A 21,629-nucleotide genomic window follows, 5' to 3' on the forward strand; every position below is an offset into this window, starting at 1 on the left:
AGTAGGTAAAAGCTCTACACTTCAGTCTCCCATTGTAAACATTGTCTTGTCCTCACTGAACTGCTCTTTATTGACTCCTGCTGTTCCTGAAGAAGGGGCAGCACAGTGGCGCAGTGGGTAGCGCTGTTTCCTCACAGTAAGAAAGTCTTGGGTTCAATGGCCGGGCGGTCAAGGTGGTCTATGTTATACTGCTGCTGCTATCTCGCTCTCTTGGTCCCCGTCACAACACACAGTAAAAAGTCTATGTTCACAGGGCTGTTTAATTACAAGAGATCTGTTAACTCAGGAAGATCATTTCCATAGAGAGAGGAGACTTTGCATTGGCAGCACATGCTTCAGTACTCTGGGAGTGTTTATAGTCCTGTGAGTTTAACACTTGATGACTGAGAGCTGCCTGCCCCACTAACTTAACCCACAGACACCATGACTTTCATCACCATCTTCATCTGGACACTAACTCTCTGTTTTCATGGTAAGATTTTATTTTATTTTTTTGTAAACTGAAAACTGTCTCTGTCTAAGCTGAAAAGAAGGTAATGGGAATTTTTTTCTCTGTCTCTTATTTCTGATGTTTTTCCATGAAGCTATGTGCTTGAAAGATTCTTACTGTTTTCATGTTTCCTAATGCAGTTTTTTGTTTGTTTGTTTTACTTTTTTACTTTTGTTTTCAGAGTCCAGAGGACAGGTGACTGTGACTCAGACCCCTGAAGTGAAATCTGTTCTTCCAGGAGACACAGTCACTATTAACTGTAAAACCAGTCCTGCAGTGTTTTACCACAGTTCCTATGGTCACTTCCTGTTCTGGTACCAGCACAAACCTGGACAGGCTCCTAAACCCCTGATTTACTATGCCAATCAGTTACAATCTGGAATTCCAAATAATTTCAGTGGCAGTGGATCTGGGACTGACTTCACACTGACCATCACAGGAGTCCAGACTGAAGATGCAGGACATTATTACTGTAAGAGTGAACATAGGATCAGTGGTAAATATCTGTTCACACAGTGATATAGAGCCGTACAAAAACCTCCCTCAGTCAGACTGCACAGAGACTGCACTGCTGCAGCTGGGACCTACTGCAGGTGCTGAGGGGGAGGATGTGATACAGCACAATGACACAAAATTACGCTACACTAACCCCAGAGAAACAGAGAAAAAAATATCATGTGAATTATTAGGATGTAATATAGCATTGTCACACACTCTGTGGAGCATTGCCCTAAGGGGAGGGGACAATACCATGGATCTATAAGGAAACCAAACACACACGCACGCATAAACGCGCACACACACACACACACACACACACACACACACACACACAGACAGACACACACCAGCATTAAGATTTCAGTTCACTATGAGGATCTTAAAACTGGCTCATGTTTTTTATAAATATTAAATCAGGTTTTTTCTCCCTAAATTTTTTGACTTACACAACACATCCCGATCATACACACACACTCAGGTTCCAGTTAATCAGGATGGATCCCTCTCATAATTTAATCTGTTTTTCAACACTGAGAAAAACAGATTTAAGATTAGGGTTAAAACTATGGTTTAGGGTTAGGATGATCATTTAGGTTAGTAAATGTGGTTGGACTAGGGTGTATCATTCACGATGAACTCTCTGCATTCCTCCATAGGTGTCCTCAAATTTCATCTTTTTACAATCATTTAAACAGTGTCACCATGTGCCAACAGATGCTCATGTCACAAAGGTTAATTTGATCTCTTTAAACACGGAAATCAAAACGGTTTGATATTAGTAAATTTCACATTGATTAATGATGTGGATTTCCTCTGTGACAACAGCAGACCATCAACACCATCAGCACAGAGAACTGGGAACATGCTTTGAGATGTATCACCTCCATCATGAATGTAGACAAGATAAACCAGAGACTGGAGAACAGGGCCCTGCACAAGCCCATGTGAAATACTAGTCCTATTGGATGTCCATTCATTAACACACAACGCCTGTAGGTGGTGATATAGAGCCGTACAAAAACCTCCCTCAGTCAGACTGCACAGAGACTGCACTGCTGCAGCTGGGACCTACTGCAGGTGCTGAGGGGGAGGATGTGATACAGCTCAATGACACACTCTGTGGAGGAGAGGAATCACACACTACACTAACTCTACACTCACTATAATATCATAATTATAAATACATATGATAGAAAGTTGATATAGTACTGAATATTCTGGGTGTTGCTTACTTGTTTTTGAACCTTGATTTCCAAGATTTGCACATTTCAACACATACACACACACACACACACACACACACACACGCACACACACACACACACACACACACACACGTGTTTCTTGTATATGCATAACTCTACACACAGCACATAACTCTCCACTTTCAGAAATGGAGTAGTGTCAACATTCTGGTTATACCAGAGAAGGGTTTAAGATTCTCAGCTTCAGGGAACAAAAGACTTCTACCAACTCCTCATTTTGTTGAAGTGCATATATTATCCATCTTGGACATAAACATTAATGTTTGCTGTTGTTGTTGTTGTTGTTTTAATACACTCTCATTGTCCAAATACACCTTGTCCATGATGCAAAAAGTTGTTTTGTGTAACAAAAACATTGAAAGCTGTTGAACAATTTCATTTACCATCTTTTTTTTGCCTTTTGTTTTGTTAAGTATTTCAAAGTGGTTGTTGTGATCAGTTCTGAGATTACATTTACTGGTAACAACTTAATGTTCCCAGAAGTTTTGTAACTCATATTCAATGAATCAGTAAACTACAGCATATATTTTGACATGTTTCTACATTATTCTTAAACATTTCAAATACATATTAAATGACACTCTTTTAAAGTTTAGGTTGAAATACAAGCCCATTCTTCTATCACATTTTTTCTATTTTTAAAACGTTTTTATTCACATTAATAATGTACAGATGGGGGGAAAAATCAGTGAAAACATTGTTCATCCTTAATGTGTGTCACTGACAAAGAAATAAATGTCATTTTAACAGCCCACACTGTCATTAGATGGTCTCCAAATGTATACTTTATTCATATTAAAATAAAATACTTTATTTAATACTGGTATTAACTGCCATTAATAAAATACACACTAGTAAATAAATTTTATTTTCACAAAGAGCAGAAACTTGTACTTACGTCCAATATCCAGCTTGGTGCCTCCACCAGCTCTATTGACTCTGATCTCTCTGTCCTTTACAGCACATTGTTTCACACTATTAACTCTACTATTCATCACCTCACTGACAGCCATCAATCAACTTATCAACGACCTGAAGAAATCAGAGAGGCTAACTCTCTTGTTACCTTTAAAATCAAACTTAAGACTCATTTGTTCTCTTTATCGTATGATAGCATCATTTCGAGCTGACCATCCAGTGAGGCTCAGTCTCTGCCGTAGTCTCTCCTGGCATAGTTTAGTTTAGTAGCTGCCGGCTTAGATACCTCTCATCTTCTCTCTCTCCTCCCTCTCCTCTGCTTTTATCTTAATCTTGTCAGTTTCTGTTACTAACCTGCTCTCCTCTCTTTGTGTGAGTGGTTGATGTCTGTGCCTACTGCCTGGATGTGGTGCCTTCCCTTGGCCGGCTGACTGACTTTGTGCCCTGCTGTCCCTGGACCTGCTCCCCCCGCGTGGCCCTGCTCCTCCTGCGCCCTCCTCAGCCACTAGTCTTGCAACATTCATGCTTCTATAAAATTATTTTCCTTGTTTCATTTAAGTGCTGATACTCCAATAATGCTCTCCTTCCCTCCCTCATCTCCTGCATGGTTGTGGCTCATCTGTTCAATCATGAGTGTCTGGTTTGAATGTGGCTATGTTGGAGAAATATTACTCTCCTTTAAGATAACCACTGTAGTAACCATGATAAACAATGTAACCATAATGTATTCATTTTTATAGGGGTGAATCAATGTAATCGTATATGTTAACAGCTATATAACTATACAATCCTTTGTATTGTAAGAAACATCAAGTTCTCTTTGTTCAGAAAGAAGAGGCCTGTGTGGCCCTATAGAGGACAGCATGTGAGATAAGGTCGGCGCCTCTGCCAGAGTGCTGTGGTCAGTCATAATATATGGAGAAGGTGAAATATTCCAGGTTTGTGATATATCTTACTCCACCACTTAGCAGGGCAGTAAATATTGGTGACGACGTATGGTAAACGTAAAGGAACTAGACAATAATGACGTAATCTAAACCAGCAATGAGAGGGGCCTGTGAAGATGGGCTGGCAGAGGCGCCCCACATACAAAGAGACAAAGTAATGTGTATCTTTTTTTGAGAAAACGTGTATAAAGGCCGGTGCTTTGTGAGAAGGAGTCAGTCACTCCCCGGGACCTGACTCAGTTTGTTGTATGCCTTTTGAACTATACAATAAACTTACACTGCATCTGACTCATTGTTAGACTCCTATTGTTTTGTCTCAGAACAGGTATCGTGTGGCGTTGGGACTCAGTCTCATTTGGCCCAGGCTGAGAATTTCACCCACAGCTACTTTCCTCTTAGTCTTTAATTGCAAGTGCCCTGTTTACCCAGGAAGATCATTTCCATAGAGAGAGGAGAATTTGCATTGGCAGCACATGCTTCAGTGCTCTGGGAGTGTTTATAGACCTGTGAGTTTAACACTTGATGACTGAGAGCTGCCTGCCCCACTAACTTAACCCACAGACACCATGACTTTCATCACCATCTTCATCTGGACACTTTTGTGTTGTATTAAAGGTAAAGGGAAAATATGAATAAAAAATTGATGGTATACTTCAAGAAACTATTCCTGCTTATCACTGTTTTCAGGCATGTTTCAGAATGCTTGGATATGAATATTTAATGTCTTAATGCTGCATTAAAGGTAAAGGGAACATTTCTGTTTTTGCACTTTTTTTCTGATGTGTTTTCTATGAAGCGTGAAAGAACTTTACAATTTTCATGTTTTTTAATGCATTTCTGTTTCTTTCTTTCTTTTTTTTCCCCTTTTGACAGACTCTAGAGGACAGGTGACTGTGACTCAGACTCCTGAGGTGACATCTGCTCTTCCAGGAGACACAGTCACTATTAACTGTAAATCCAGCCCTGCAGTGTATTACTCCACTTACTACGGTCACTACATGAACTGGTATCAACACAAACCTGGACAGGTTCCTGAACTCCTTATTTTCAGGGCCCATAACTTACTGCCAGAAATTCCAAAGCGTTTCAGTGGCAGGGGCTATGAGACTGACTTCACTCTGACCATCACAGGAGTCCAGACTGAAGATGCAGGAGAGTATTACTGTCAGGGTTACTATGAGATCAGTGGTAAACTTCTGTTCACACAGTGATATAGAGCCGTACAAAAACCTCCCTCAGTCAGACTGCACAGAGACTGCACTGCTGCAGCTGGGACCTACTGCAGGTGCTGAGGGGGAGGATGTGATACAGCACAATGACACACAATTAGACTACACTAAGAGTAGAGAAACAAAGCCGATATACATGTGAACATCATGTGAATCTTGTCATGTTTTACAACAAAATTACAGTTTCAGTCCAGCAGCTTATTATTGGCCGACACACACTAAAATTCACAAACTGCCAGGACACAAAATTTCTCTAAAGAAAAATAATAATGATAATAATAATAATAAGGAACGATCTACCCTTCTGATAACACATGTGCTTGGAGCAAGTCTCACATTACAAGATATATATATATATAAAAAAAAATCTAGATGGGAAACTGAATTATTTGGCATCAGCACAATCACAGATGAGGATGAGAAAAATCCTCAACTGACCTTAATGATGTACAGCACGTGTTCAATGATTAATACAGAAACAAAACAAACCAAACCAAACCAAAAAAAGAAAAAAAAAAGTCATTGACAGAGAAAATGATTATAGAAAGAAATGTCATTTATTTGACATTAACACAATAGCTTATGCCATACAGACACACCATCATGTCTGTCCATACAATGTTTACTGAAGAAACAGGACAAACAATCTTTAAGGGGAAGCATTAGGACCATGTTAGGGTCACTGAGCTCACCTTAGATGACATAAACATTATTTTTGGGATCTGTCTTGTTTTAAGATGTCTCTGCAGGAGTGCTGAAGGAGGACACCTAGACCTGAGACAATAAGTTACCACCCTATGTGAGACAGAGATGACCCCTGTGCAGCTAATAGAACTCAGAAATCCCCTTATCATTAGCTTTGTGTAAAATAGTTTATCCTCACACAGACAGCCTGGCACTGAGGGATGACCAGCCTTGAAGACCAGAGATGAGATGTCAGCTGCTCCTACGGAAGATGTCTGATTAATACTGGAATCTATCCCACTCCTTTTGCATGATGTAAAGTGTGACTAAAGGTTATTCTGTGTAAGGTTGTTTTCCATTGATGGCATTGTCTTTACCTTTCAGACAGTATTTTGTTAGTGTCAGGTGATATCAGGTCCTTGTTGCTGGCCCAAACTGTATTTGACAAAGTCCAACTATCACAGAGTTCAGAGAAAGCTAGATGTATGTGCAAATGTTTTTTGTTTTTTTTTTGCTTAATGAGAAGAAGGTGGTTTTGATGACAACAAGGTTCAGACAAAGACAAGAATCAAGTGCAGATAAATACTAGGATCAGGTAGAGAGAAAACAGACAGTGCTAGGTCTTAGTTAAGACTTCACAAAGGGCGATAGTTAGGGATGTGATATTTATACAAACAGACTCATTAGAAAGGGGTGGAACAAACACAAACAGGTGCAGATGATGACGGTGAAGTGAGACTGGTGATCAGTAGATTGGTGACACTGAACACTGAATGGTAGAACCAGCGAGGGGAGGGGACAAGGTCATTACACCAACACACCCTGGGCATCCTTCTTTTCTCTCTGACGCCTGTCACACTAGCACTCTAATATACCTTATCTTTATTTACACTACCACTCTAATATACCTTATCTTTATTTACACTACCACTCTAATATACCTTATCTTTATTTACACTACCACTCTAATATACCTTATCTTTATTTACACTACCACTCTAATATACCTTATCTTTATTTACACTACCACTCTAATATACCTTATCTTTATTTACACTACCACTCTAATATACCTTATCTTTATTTACACTACCACTCTAATATACCTTATCTTTATTTACACTACCACTCTAATATACCTTATCTTTATTTACACTACCAATCTAATATACCTTATCTTTATTTACACTACCACTCTAATATACCTTATCTTTATTTACACTACCTCTCTAATATACCTTATCTTTATTTACAATAACATATGTCTGCTTCTCTTGACTGGTAGAGAACTTTATGCCTCATTGAATATTTTATTTAATTTCATGATCATTTTACTCTGCACTCCTGTCTATTATTATACATATTGATGTCTCTGATCCACCTCCAACTGCCACCCTACAAATCAGATGAGGGAGACATCAGCCAATCATCATCCAATCCCATGTCACTGTTCTTCAAACAGCCGAAAGGGAAAGTCAGGTTCACTGGGTGAGGAATCACCATTGTCTCTCAGATTCCTTTTGCTGTTTTCACAGGTAAAGAAACAGAAACTTAGACAACAGGGTCAAATCTGTGTTTTTCAGCTGACCTTTAGAGCATTGTCACATGTCATGTTTGTCTTTTGTGAAGAGCGATGCTATCAGTCCTAAACCTCTACAATAATTTGTCCATAGATTTGATGAGTGAGAAGTCCAGTGGACTACACTCCACACAATGGAATAACAAAGTTTACAGCTCAAGATTTTTTTCTTTTTTTCTTTTTTTTCTTTTTGCTTTGAAAGATGTGCATATATTTAGTGATTGTAACAGACTGACGGAAGTTCTTGAAGCATATGCAGAATGGCTGAGACTGTATTAGAAATAAACAGGACAAAATAAAGACTTCTGGACCCTTACAGGTTTCAGGATTCAAACTTTTGGTTAACGTGACACATTGACAATGCACAACCACTCAACCAAAGAAAGGAAAACTAAAAGTATATATACTGGACAGAAAAAGACAATATTAACCAAAGACATGTAGAACTACTGATACACTGACCAAAAAAAGACAAGTAAACATACAAATTTATCATAAATTGACCAGTAGAGAGGGACAGAGAGCACAGAGCGCAGTTACAGTGATACAGACTGGTTGAATATAGGTCATCATATAAAATATAGAGTACAAAATAAATAGAAGTTAAATCAGTTTTAAAAAGTCATAAAAATATGTAAAAATAACTTAGGTCAGACATTTGTGGAGAAAATAACGTGAAAATGTTTTGATTGGGTTGAACGGGGAGCACTTCCATTCGGCACCAGTTCATCTCTCTTTAATTACAAGTGCCCTGTTTACCCAGGAAGATCATTTCCATAGAGAGAGGAGACTTTGCATTGGCAGCACATGCTTCAGTGCTCTGGGAGTGTTTATAGCCCTGTGAGTTTAACACTTGATGACTGAGAGCTGCCTGCCCCACTATCTTAACCCTCAGACACCATGACTTTCATCACCATCTTCATCTGGACACTTTTGTGTTGTATGAAAGGTAAAAGGAAGATGTTTGTTTTTGCATTTTTGTTGTTGTCCTTGTTTTTACATGAAGTTGTGTGCTTGAAAGAAATGACCAGTTTTCACGTTTCCTAATGCAGTTCTGTTTTGTTTTTATTGTCAGAGTCCAGAGGACAGGTGACTGTGACTCAGACTCCTGATATGAAATCTGCTCTTCCAGGAGACACAGTCACTGTTAACTGTAAAACCAGTTCTGCAGTGTATTACTCCAGTTCCTATGGTCACTTTCTGAACTGGTACCAACAGAAACCTGGACAGGCTCCTAAACTCCTCATTAAATATGCCAACCAGTTAGAGTCAGGAATTCCAAATCATTTCAGTGGCAGTGGATCTGGGACTGACTTCACTCTGACCATCAGAGGAGTCCAGACTGAAGATGCAGGAGATTATTACTGTCAGAGTGCACATTACATCAGTTACAACTGGGTGTTCACACAGTGATATAGAGCCGTACAAAAACCTCCCTCAGTCAGACTGCACAGAGACTGCAGTGCTGCAGCTGGGACCTACTGCAGGTGCTGAGGGGGAGGATGTGATACAGCACAATGACACACTCTGTGGAGGAGAGGAGTCACACACTACACGCACTCTACACTCACTATAATCAGTCCATAGTTATAAATACACATGATGAAACATTGAAACCCAGAGACAAGTTTTAGGATCTGATTTTCACACACCATTCATTGGATGACACCACAGCCACACGAACATACTCAACATGTCAAATTCATATTGACAACAAAGTATTTACATTATTGTATTTGCTCTATATTTAATTCCAGCGTATCAGACAGGCTGAAAAATAAATCTCAATGAAACATTTTTACGTCACTGAGTTTGATGCTGAGTCAGTTCTCTGTGTTGCAGTAGATTCAGTATCTGATGGTCTCTATGGATGATCATCCCAGTGATAAGAGCTGTCAAAAGGAGCAGGAGAGAGACAGCAGGACTCTGGGCTCAGTCTCTCCTCATGTCCCCCCTACATCCAGTCCAGCCCAAACAAACCCTCAGTCAGAGTACTGGAGAACTCAGAACAGAGACAGACATTCTGTATGCTCCCCTAATAACAATGTTATTACCATGTTATTAAGACTGTAACAGCATCTACTCCTTCTCAGTGTCTCACAGGAGCTTAATGAAATATACCGCTGAGTCATTTAACACGAGTGTTTGAGTGAGTGAGTTTATATCTGTATGATTAGATCTTCTGGAACTTTCTGTGTTAAACTTTCCCTGCTTCTTGCTCAGTTTCACAACAATCATTACCGAACTTGTGTAAACAGCACAGTTTCATTTCAAAACTCTCTGTTACACAATTTTTTATATATTTTACAGTGCACTTATTCTAAATAACTAAGAAAATAATTCTGTTGCCAGGAGAAGGTGACATCCAGATCCAAATATGGATATGTGTCAGAAGTAAGGTCCCAGATCCAACCTTAACTAACAACATACAAAGACCTGCCTTTAGCAAGTGTGTAGTGCTTTTTGGTTTGTGTTTTTTGTTTTGTTTTTTGTTTGTTATTTTTCTGTTCGTTTTTGACCCCATCCCCTCCATTGTGGTCAGTTTTGGTTCTCTTATGTATCCTTGGTTTTTGGTTCAGTCCAGTGTTTTGATTTACTCCCTGTTCCTCCCTTGGTTCATTCCTGTTTGAGGTCTGTTGGTTTAGCCCTGGTAAGTTCATTCTCTCCAGCTGCTTTCAGTTAGTTTTCCTCATTTACCTGTGTATTTATACTCCTTGGTTTTGCCTGTTTCTTTGTCTTGCATTGTTTTGAGTTTAAACCCCACGTCACGTTGGTTCTCTGTTTCCCCTGCGTTAGAAGACGCCGCTCTGTAAGTTTCGTTACTTTTTAATCAAGTCCTTTGGAAATAAAGAATCAACTAACCTGCACCTGCATCCAGCCTCTTTACCACATTGTGACAGAAGGATTCACATGAAGAGGGTCAATCCGTACCCAAATCCAGTCTAAAAGACACATATGAGAAATAAAGAGAGAAAGTGTCAGTGTGTGTCTGCAGAACTCTGGACAAAAGTCAGAACAGAGCCAGTGAGGCCCCTTTAATCTGAAGGGATGGAGACATTGATGGACCTTACCCCTCACTGACTTGTCACCTTAAACCGTGATTAATAAAGATGATTTGTCTTGACTGTTGTGTCTTTATTCATATATGTAATCTTATCATCAGTATAATTCTTTAAATGTTTGCTTGCAGTAGCTGTTAGATATAGAATAGAATGCTTATGTGTATCCTCATCCTTGTATTAGAAGCATGTGGTATAAAACCCATACTACACATATAGATATACAGTATAGATCATGACCAACTCCCAGCACTAAGTTAGAGCTTGAGGGGACGAATTAGGACTATTAGTCATTCCAAGAGTTAAAAAGAAGTCCACTGGCTGACAAGCCTGCTCCTACCACTCTCCCTTCCTCTGGAATGGTTTACCTACAGAAGTCAGGGAGGCAAACTCTCTCCATACCTTTAAAACCAAACCAAAGACTTATCTATTTTCTATTTTCTCTAACTTATGGATAGTATAATTTTGATTTGACTTTGGTATAGACATGTAAAGCCCTTTGAAACTATAAATAGTGATATTGGGCTCTAAATGAACTTGTATTATTATTATTATTATTATTATTATTATTATTATTATTATCACTTTAGGTGACATAAAATGATATTTGGGATCTGTCTTGTTTTAAATACATGAAGAAATATTTATAAAATCTGAATGAATATGGATTATTCCACACTGAAAAAATGAAAAATTCTACACATATCTGGGCATTGTGTGACCTGTCACCACTGACCTCAGTGAATCAGTGATGTGATCATTTGACCTGTGACCTCATCATGGTGATAATGAGAGACATGTGACCTCATCTCCTCTCTTCTCCTCCACAGTCCTGGCTCTCTACCTGTCTCTTTCTCTCTATCTGTCTCAATTCATCTATCATTTAAGAGAGCTCAGAGAAGAGATTTCTAAAAAGATAAAGAATCTCTCAGAACACATTTCTGATCAGAGCTGAATGAAGGTCTGATTGGAGATTGTTAAACACACTTTATAATGATGAGAGATACCTGAGATAACCAAGAAAAATTCCGTTCGCGCTGATTTTTTTTATTACTTTAGTTGATCATACAGTAATTACTGTATTGACATTACACAGGAAGATCATTTCCACAGAGAGAGGAGACTTTGCATTGGCAGCACATGCTTCAGTGCTCTGGGAGTGTTTATAGCCCTGTGAGTTTAACACTTGATGACTGAGAGCTGCCTGCCCCACTAACTTAACCCACAGACACCATGACTTTCATCACCATCTTCATCTGGACACTGACTCTCTGTTTTCATGGTAAGATTTTTTATTTCATTCATACAACTGAAATCTGCCTCTGACTGAAAGCAGACTGAAAAATAGAAAATGTGACTACATTCAGTTACTTATTTGTTTACATTTATGTTTGCTTCATTTCAGAGTCCAGAGGACAGGTGACTGTGACTCAGACTCCTGAAGTCAAATCTGCTCTTCCAGGAGATACAGTCACTATTAACTGTAAAACCAGTCCTGCAGTGTATTACTCCAGTTCCTATGGTCACTATCTGTACTGGTACCAACAGAAACCTGGACAGGCTCCTAAACTCCTCATTAAATTTGCAAACCAGTTAGAGTCAGGAATTCCAAATCGTTTCAGTGGCAGTGGATCTGGGACTGACTTCACTCTGACCATCAGAGGAGTCCAGACTGAAGATGCAGGAGATTATTACTGTCAGAGTTTACATAGCATCAGTGGTAACTGGCCACGCACACAGTGATATAGAGCCGTACAAAAACCTCCCTCAGTCAGACTGCACAGAGACTGCACTGCTGCAGCTGGGACCTACTGCAGGTGCTGAGGGGGAGGATGTGATACAGCACAATGACACACTCTGTGGAGGAGAGGAATCACACACTAATGTTACACTACTCTGTAGAGGAGCAGAATCCCATATGACACTAGCTTTACACTCACTATGGTGATTCCATAATTATAAATATATATGATGGAATATTGATTCAGTAATGAACACTGATGTACATCAGTGTCCTGAGCAGAGGGGACAATGAGATCAATAAGGAGATCACACAGTGAGGTTTTTCCATACGCACTCTAAAATTATATTTATTCAAAAATTCAGAAGGCAATCTCAAAAACAGTGTCCAGTCCAAGGTCTAATCCAGAAAGGAAACAATTCCAGGTCATTAAGCAAAAGATAGGTCAAAAAGTAGGTACAAACAAGGTCAAAAGTCAGAGATCCACAGGGCAACCAAATCCAAAACGTTAGACAAAAACAGGTCCAGGTAAACACAGTCTAACTTACAAATCGCGGGCAGGCGGGCTGGCAGAACAAACGGTCACGATGTGACAAAGAACAGGTACAAACACAGGACTTAAACTGTCAGACAGTTTTGATGTCTGACATTTGTTTATTTCTCATGAATTAATTTAGGTGGATTTCCTCTGTGACAATAGCAGACCAGCATCATCAGCAAAGAGACCAGGGAACATGATTGGAGATGTATCACCTCCATCATGAATGTAGACAAGATAAACCAGAGACTGGAGAACAGGGCCCTGCACACGCCCATGTGAAATACTAGTGCAATTGGATGTCCATTCATTAACACACAGAACATAACTCTTCACTTTCATTTCCATAGTAATAGAGTCATATAGAGTTATAGAGTCAATTCAACAGTCTGGTTTTACCAAGGAAAGGCTTAAGACTTGCAAGTTTAAGTAACAACACTCTCATTTCTTAAATCTTAAGCCTTAAACACAGTTAAACACTCTTTAGTTCTAATTAAAAGCAAAGTTTTCCTGTTGTGCTTAGTATTATCTGCATTCTATACTTTGTGCTTTTAACAGTGAACAAACTGTTGGGTAAGAACAAGTTAAAAGTTCACAGAGGTTCTCAGTTCTTAAATCTTAAACACAAACAGGTGTCTCCAGTCTCAGGGGGTTTGGGGCTGTGTGAGTGGGTGCTGTGAGGCTGAAAGTCAGATTTGCATGTCCCAGGAAACTAAAGTAAGTTTCATCCCCTATAACTTAAAGAGAAATATAAACATAGATAAAAAAAAAAAAAGAATTCATAATTTATGGTTTTATTCATTTATTAATTTTCAAATTAAGTATTTGACCTTATAGTGCATCTGTCACACTGGTTCTTTTGGTTTGTTTCACTTCATGACAAGTGAGAACTGCTCTTTTGGAATAGCTATTGGTTTTTATTACTTTACTTAGTTTAGCCAAACATCAATGACTAACATTAAGTTACTTACTTTTAACATTACTTTGAAATATGTCCTGAAGAAATATTTACTTTAAGAAGAATAAAGTTTAGTGTTTGGACTTAAGAGGTCCTGTACTTTTATGGATGTTGGGAATGATTTATTGTGTGGCTTTGATGAATGATTTTATTCATAATAAACAGAAAAACAAAAGTATCTGTCATTAAAAAGCTTTTTATTTTAATCATGAAAAAGAAAGAAACAAAAACTTAAGCAGTAAAACACAAACATGCAGTGGACATGAATGGATTTGAAACACAAGAATATCACACATCACATGGAAGATTTTCTGATTGTAATTCAAGCTGCTGGAAGGACTCACATACAGATTAAGCAGGTTCTATGAAGGACAGCGTGACTCTGTGTGCATCTGTGTGTGTGTGTGTGTGTGTGTGTGTGTGTGTGTGTGTGTTCTCACTCCTCAGAACACTGGTCTCTCCTCACTGTCTGGGTCACAGGAGACTGGGAGCCCTGTGTGGCCTCACAGGTCACTGACATCTTTGTCCACTGCTCCTCCTGGAGGGTGAGGGTGCTGCTCCAGCTGTACAGACCGTCCTTCTGTAGGACCTCAGGGCTGGAGCTCACCCCTGAACTCCAGCTCTTACCATCCACCTTCCAGCTCAGCTTCCAGTCTGAGGGGAAGCCCTTGTTGGCCAGACACATGAGTGTGGCCTTCCCCTGCTTCAGCTCCTCACTGGAGGGGGGCAGGACCGTCAGTGTGGGCTGAGTGTTACCTAGGTGACATAACAGCAATGAGAGTGGTGATTAGGTGGAAAAAGAAGTGACATGTGTCAGTCAGTCAGCAGAGTGTGTGATTTTTATGTTCTTGAAACAGACAGTTTATGTGTGGTTCAAAAGTACACAGACTCTGCCTCTTTCACTTCCCTTATCTCTACATCACAGAACGCAACCAAGTTCAGCAGAGCGTTGAAAGACAGTTCGTCGCAATCTATAAATAAATGTTTATTCCAAAACACATATTCTCCAAAATTAACACACAATTTGGAGCAATGTTCACTTATCTATGAGTTTGAGCTCATTATAAACATCAGCAAAACCTCAAATATTTCCTCTTTCTTTCTTTATGAATGTAAATAGTTAACAAGACTTTTAAGAGAAAAAAAAAGTGTAAATACAAAGTGAATGTAGAGACATGTAATGTGAATTCTGTTCTATTAAAGTTCAAACAGACAAATTCATTTAAAAGAAACTATTCATATAAGTTATGACACTGGTCAAGACTTCAGTGCTGTCTGAGTTTCATACTAAAATTTCAGGGTAGTGTGTCCTTAAGATATTTTGCCTTATGTCTCAACTCCTTATAATTTTAATAACACATCTGAAGAATTCTGAGACTGGTGAGTTAACAAAGACATTGAAAGTTGTTGAACAATTTAATAATGCTCTCTTTTTTTGCTTTATTTTTGTCAAGGTGGTTGTTGTGATCAGTTCTGAGATTACATTTACTGGTAACAACTAAATGTTCCCAGAAGTTTTGTAAGTCATATTCAGTGAATGAGTAATCTACAGCATATATGTTATCATGTTTCTGCATTATTCTTAAACATGTCAAACACATTTTAAATGTCATTCTTTTAAAGTTTAGGTTGAAACACAAGCATGTGCTTCTCTTATTTAAAACGTTTTTAGTCATATTAATGATATGCAGGTTTGTGGAGAAAAAAAAAAATTAAAACATTGTTTAGCATTAATGTTTTTCATTGACAAAGAATTAAACGATTATTTTAACAGCGCACACTGTTATCAGATGAACTGCAAATATATCATTTATTCCTAGTAAAACATAACAGGATGATGCTATAATGCTTGGAAACCTGGCTTTTATAAAATACACACTAGTGACAAAATGTTATTTAAACAAAAGGCAGAAACTTGTACTTACGTCCAATATCCAGTTTGGTGCCTCCACCAAAAGTCCACCACAGTGACACAAACTGGTTAAGTGGCCGTACAAAAACCTCCTGCTCTAATGACTCTGATCTCTCTGTGCTTTACAGCACATTGTTTCACACTATTAGCTCTACTATTCATCAACTCACTGACAGTCAACAGTCAACTTATCAAATAATTCATATTCCATCAATTACAAACGTTTATCTGTCATTCTATGCTGACTTATCAGACTGGCTAGCAGTTTACTTTTAATCAAGTCCAGGACTAAACAAACATTTTCCCCTCACAGATCATTTAAATGCAAAGTAATTAGAGTCTATTTCCTCAAACAGTTGTTATATAATATATTTTTGATAAAGATGACATGTGTAAATACTCACTTTTACCATCCAGTTGAGTCCCCTCACCAAAAGTCCTCCACAGTAATTGAGAAAGATTAACTTCACAAAACTCCGCCACTGCAGAAACAGGACTATTAGGGAACTGAGTATTACATGTCGCCCCCTATTGGATAACATGGGAACTTCAAGCAGTTCTTAATCATGATTTCAGTGGTTGTGGGCTACAATAACCCTTTTTTTAAAATGTACTGTTTATTGTGCTTATTGTTGTATGTCGGGTATATTTTACAATTATCTCTTTTTTAAGTCTCTGTATGTAATTTGCTTCATAAAGTCTAATGATTTGGAAGGCAAATAAGGACAGTGTTTACTATTTTTCCTGAACAAAAAGTTCATAATTTCCAAGCTTTTTCTATGTGTTGTTATAGACAGCAAGAGCCCTGCTGATGTCAATCACTGAGAACGTATTATTAATTCAATAGAACAGACAGACAAATTATATGTAGAGTGTATGTCAATCAGTTGTAATTATTATAATCATATAGACATATAAATGATGTCATACTTTATCTAGCATCTGTCTTTCATCTGATAAAGACAGACATGATGTAATTAAAGTTTGTGTCACTGCATTGTAAGTATAATAATGAGGAATAGGAAGGTCATTTCCATAGAGAGAGGAGACTTTGCATTGGCAGCACATGCTTCAGTGCTCTGGGAGTGTTTATAGCCCTGTGAGTTTAACACTTGATGACTGAGAGCTGCCTGCCCCACTAACTTAACCCACAGACACCATGACTTTCATCACCGTCTTCATCTGGACACTTTTTTGCTGTGTTAAAGGTCAGGGGAAGATATAAAATATGAATTTAATAGTGTGTTCAAAGAATTGTTCTTGCTTATATGTGCTGAAGTGTATATTTTTATTTTAGCTTCTTATTTGTGTTTTTATTTCAGAGTCCAGAGGACAGGTGACTGTGACTCAGAGTCCTGAAGTGAAATCCGCTCTTCCAGGAGACACAGTCACTATCAACTGTAAAACCAGTCCTGCAGTGTATTACACCAGTTCCAATGGTCACCGTCTGCACTGGTACCAACAGAAACCTGGAGAGGCTCCTAAACTCCTCATTTACTTGACCAATAAGTTAGAGTCAGGAATTCCAAATCGTTTCAGTGGCAGTGGATCTGGGACTGACTTCACTCTGACCATCAGAGGAGTCCAGACTGAAGATGCGGGAGATTATTACTGCCAGAGTTACCATTACATCAGTAGCAAAAATGTGTTCACACAGTGATATAGAGCCGTACAAAAACCTCCCTCAGTCAGACTGCACAGAGACTGCAGTGCTGCAGCTGGGACCTACTGCAGGTGCTGAGGGGGAGGATGTCACACAGCACAATGACACACAGTTACATCACACTAACCCCAGAGAAAGAAAGAAATATAAATAAATATCATGTGAACTTTGACATGTTATAGGTGATGAACGGTCAATAATATATTTTTACTTTTTTTTTTTAATTTTTCCTCTACAAGTGTAACTGGGGTGTTCCTCTGTTTGCACCTCCTTTAACTTTGCTTCTGTAATCTGTATTGTGTTCAGCAGTCTGCTTAACTTGACAGGGTCACACTCATGATTCCGGTTGGTGTGCTTTTATTCAAGAGATACCATCTGCACAAATTAACACAGAACAAAAAAAAAAAAAATGTTCGACATGCAGCCCTCACACACACACACACATACACACACACACACACACACACACACACACACACACACACACAGGACATCAGCAGCCTGTTAACAAAAGAAAGCATACGGGAAACCTCCTAGCACCGTATGGAACACGTGTCTTACATAAATTGTGTAAAATATGAAATTACAGTATTTGGATCTGAGTAATAAAATGTTTGCATGTTCACTATCTTTAAATACACAAGTATGGCTGCATTGTGTAACATTTGTCTCATTTTTTATCACCAAAAATACACTTTTATAATTTAACGGGTATAACTTGCGTACCTCTCCTCAGTTAAACAACTGCAGACTGAGAGCGACGCAATGATGACGACTACGAACTGCAGTCTCTTATAGAAACAGTGCAGGTGCAACTACTCAGTGTTGAAGTTCAACACATTTACTTAAACACATCATGTACAAACATAAAATAAGACAATAGCAACCATGTCAGGATTTCTTGAAATTTCATACAATAATAAAAAAAACAAAACAAATGTACACTTTTTAATCTGGCTACGCAAGCATATACATGACGTTTCCCATACATTATTCTCACTAAAGAAAAGAAGAATCAATTAGGCTTCCTCCTCACTGTTACTGACTATATCTGTATATATCTAAATATTTTTTATATATATATGTTTTTTTTTTTGTTTTTTTTTTTTTCAACACACACTGTTCTTTGAGTCTGGCAGTTTTTCGTAGGCCGACACACACTGAAAATCATCGCCAACTTTTCAATAAGCAGCTATTAATCTATGTAAAAGTCAAAAGAAGGACTGATGTACTTTTCTGATAACACATGTGCTTAGACTGAGTCTACACTGATGCTGCAATAGATCAAGACATATAAATGAGAACCCGAATTCTTTAGTCTCAAACACAGTGTCACAACCTGCACCGCCATTTTGGACTTTTAGTTTGCCATGTCTTTGTGCTCTTGTTCTGTGCCTGTCTCCGCCCCTCACCTGTTCCCGTTTGTCTGATTATTACCTTGTTAATTTCGCCCAATCCTGTTTTGCCCTGATTAGTTTTCCTTCTATTTAAGTCCTAGTGTTTGCCTTGTACTTTGTCTATCGTTGTTTGTGTTTTAGTGCACACTGTCTTGCTGCACCTTTTTGTTAATGGCTTTTGTTATTAGTTTACACCTGTATTTGGATCTTCGTTTTAAGTAAAGTCTTCCGTTCTTTCACCCACATCATCGTGTCTTTGCACTTGGGTCCTGCACCACACCGCCAGCCGTGACAGAACGATAGACCAAACAAGGACCCAGCAGACACTTCGGTCCCCCGGGCAGAGACGGCTCCAGCTCCTGACCTGGGTGCGGCGGGGCTCCCTCTCTCGGTAGGTTCTCCAGCCCCTAACCCGGGGGGGGAATTTTTTGGGGGGGGGCTCCCAGCCCTAGACCCAGGCACCACATGGACTGTGGTGCTGGGCCCAACCATCTCTAGGGCTGTGTCCGCTCCTGGGTCTCCTGTCTCTGCCACCCTGAATCCCCTCAAGCACGCTCTTCAAGCAGTGACTCCGAGGGCGCACCATGGAGAGTGCGCTGCCCAGCGCGAGGAATGCGCTGCCCAGCGCGAGGAATGCGCTGCCTGGCGCACCATGGAGAGTGCGCTGCCCAGCGCGAGGAATGCGCTGCCCAGCGCGAGGAATGCGCTGCCTGGCGCACCATGGAGGGTGCGCTGCCCAGCGCGAGGAATGCGCTGCCCGGCGCACCATGGAGGGTGCGCTGCCCAGCGCGAGGAATGCGCTGCCCGGCGCACCATGGAGGGTGCGCTGCCCAGCGCGAGGAATGCGCTGCCCGGCGCACCATGGAGGGTGCGCTGCCCAGCGCGAGGAATGCGCTGCCCGGCGCACCATGGAGGGTGCGCTGCCCAGCGCGAGGAATGCGCTGCCCGGCGCACCATGGAGGGTGCGCTGTCCTGCCCTGTTCCCGAGGCCGCTTTCCCGGCCCAGGTCGGCTCCCGTGCTGACGCCCTGTCCTGGTCGGCTCCCGTGCTGACGCCCTGTCCTGGTCGGCTCCCGTGCTGACGCCCTGTCCTGGTCGGCTCCCGTGCTGACGCCCTGTCCTGTTCCCGAGGCCCTTTCCCCGATCCAGCTCAGCCCTCTAGCCATCGTCGAGGCTGTTTTGAAGACTGCCCCGTTCCTGTTCTTCTGAAAGTCTGTTCCAGCCAACCCCTCACCTGCTCGGCCGCAGAGGGGGCCCGTCGGCTGCAGCACCTTCGGTCATCCCTCTGTGCGCCCCCCCCACCCACCCGGTCTGTTCTGGACTTTTGTTTTTCTTTTGGGCCGTCTGGAGCCGCCCCTTAAGGGGGGGGCTCTGTCACAACCTGCACCGCCATTTTGGACTTTTAGTTTGCCATGTCTTTGTGCTCTTGTTCTGTGCCTGTCTCCGCCCCTCACCTGTTCCCGTTTGTCTGATTATTACCTTGTTAATTTCGCCCAATCCTGTTTTGCCCTGATTAGTTTTCCTTCTATTTAAGTCCTAGTGTTTGCCTTGTACTTTGTCTATCGTTGTTTGTGTTTTAGTGCACACTGTCTTGCTGCACCTTTTTGTTAATGGCTTTTGTTATTAGTTTACACCTGTATTTGGATCTTCGTTTTAAGTAAAGTCTTCCGTTCTTTCACCCACATCATCGTGTCTTTGCACTTGGGTCCTGCACCACACCGCCAGCCGTGACACACAGGCACAAATGAACATGAGAAGAATCCCCAACTGGTTATAATGATGTACAGGTTCAGTGATTTATCCTGAGAACAAAACAAAACAAAACAAAGATTCAACTAAATCATGGACAGAGGAAATGTTTATGGAGAGAAACATCATGTAATGGACACTGACACAATAGCTTGTGCCGTTTAGCCTTCAATAAACACATTTACAGCGTTTATTGAAGAAGAGGAACAAACAAACTTTAAATGAAGTTAAAACTTGATTTTAAATTAATATAACATAATGCGCAATGTGCAAAAATGACGACAATAATTTAATAACTATGAGGCGCATTTTTGTTTCATGTAGGCCTACATGGGCGTGTCAATTGTCACTGATTTTTGCACTAGCCTACTTGAACTGTGCAGAATTAGTCATATGACTGAAGGTTCATGTGTAGACTATGGTAAGCTTTATTCTCATGTCATGACATTACATTATTTTAGAGCTGCAACAATAAATGAAATTAGTAAACCGGTGATCAGGCTGGTGATTAGTAAACCGGTGATCAGGCAGGTGCTTAGTAAACCGGTGATCAGGCCGGTGATTAGTATACCAGTGATCAGGCCGGTGATTAGTATACCAGTGATCAGGCCGGTGGTTGGTAAACCAGTGATCAGGCCGGTGATTAGTAAAACGGTGATCAGGCTGGTGATTAGTATACCAGTGATCAGGCTGGTGATTAGTAAAACGGTGATCAGGCTGGTGATTAGTATACCAGTGATCAGGCCAGTGATTAGTAAACCGGTGATCAGGCCGGTGATCAGTAAACTGGTGATCAGGCCAGTGATTAGTAAACCAGTGATCAGGCCGGTGATTAGTAAACCGGTGATCAGGCCGGTGATCAGTAAACCGGTGATCAGGCCAGTGATTAGTAAACCAGTGATCAGGCCAGTGATTAGTAAACCAGTGATCAGGCCGGTGATCAGTAAACCGGTGATCAGGCCAGTGATTAGTAAACCAGTGATCAGGCCCGTGATTAGTA

At 40.3% G+C, this 21,629-nt stretch overlaps 5 gene segments (V, D, J or C); 4 read left to right on the forward strand and 1 right to left on the reverse strand.

Annotated features, from left to right (window-relative positions):
* Positions 1-417: 417 nt before the first annotated feature.
* Positions 418-1,009, forward strand: LOC115824991 (immunoglobulin kappa variable 4-1-like). The segment is given in 2 exon segments: positions 418-472; positions 672-1,009. Coding segments are annotated over 2 exon segments (387 nt in total).
* A 3,672-nt stretch (positions 1,010-4,681) lies between these two features.
* On the forward strand, positions 4,682-9,026 carry LOC115824990 (immunoglobulin kappa variable 6D-21-like). The segment is given in 2 exon segments: positions 4,682-4,736; positions 8,689-9,026. Coding segments are annotated over 2 exon segments (387 nt in total).
* A 2,879-nt stretch (positions 9,027-11,905) lies between these two features.
* Positions 11,906-12,415, forward strand: LOC115825453 (immunoglobulin kappa variable 4-1-like). The segment is given in 2 exon segments: positions 11,906-11,954; positions 12,078-12,415. Coding segments are annotated over 2 exon segments (387 nt in total).
* Positions 12,416-14,329: 1,914 nt separating this feature from the next.
* Positions 14,330-16,234, reverse strand: LOC115825454 (Ig kappa-b4 chain C region-like). The segment is given in 3 exon segments: positions 14,330-14,665; positions 15,835-15,886; positions 16,226-16,234. Coding segments are annotated over 3 exon segments (381 nt in total).
* Positions 16,235-16,974: 740 nt separating this feature from the next.
* Positions 16,975-17,481, forward strand: LOC115824989 (immunoglobulin kappa variable 4-1-like). The segment is given in 2 exon segments: positions 16,975-17,029; positions 17,144-17,481. Coding segments are annotated over 2 exon segments (387 nt in total).
* Positions 17,482-21,629: the final 4,148 nt, after the last annotated feature.

The sequence above is a fragment of the Chanos chanos genome, chromosome 12 (genome assembly GCF_902362185.1).
Source record: "Chanos chanos chromosome 12, fChaCha1.1, whole genome shotgun sequence".
NCBI classification, from domain to species: Eukaryota; Metazoa; Chordata; class Actinopteri; order Gonorynchiformes; family Chanidae; genus Chanos; species Chanos chanos.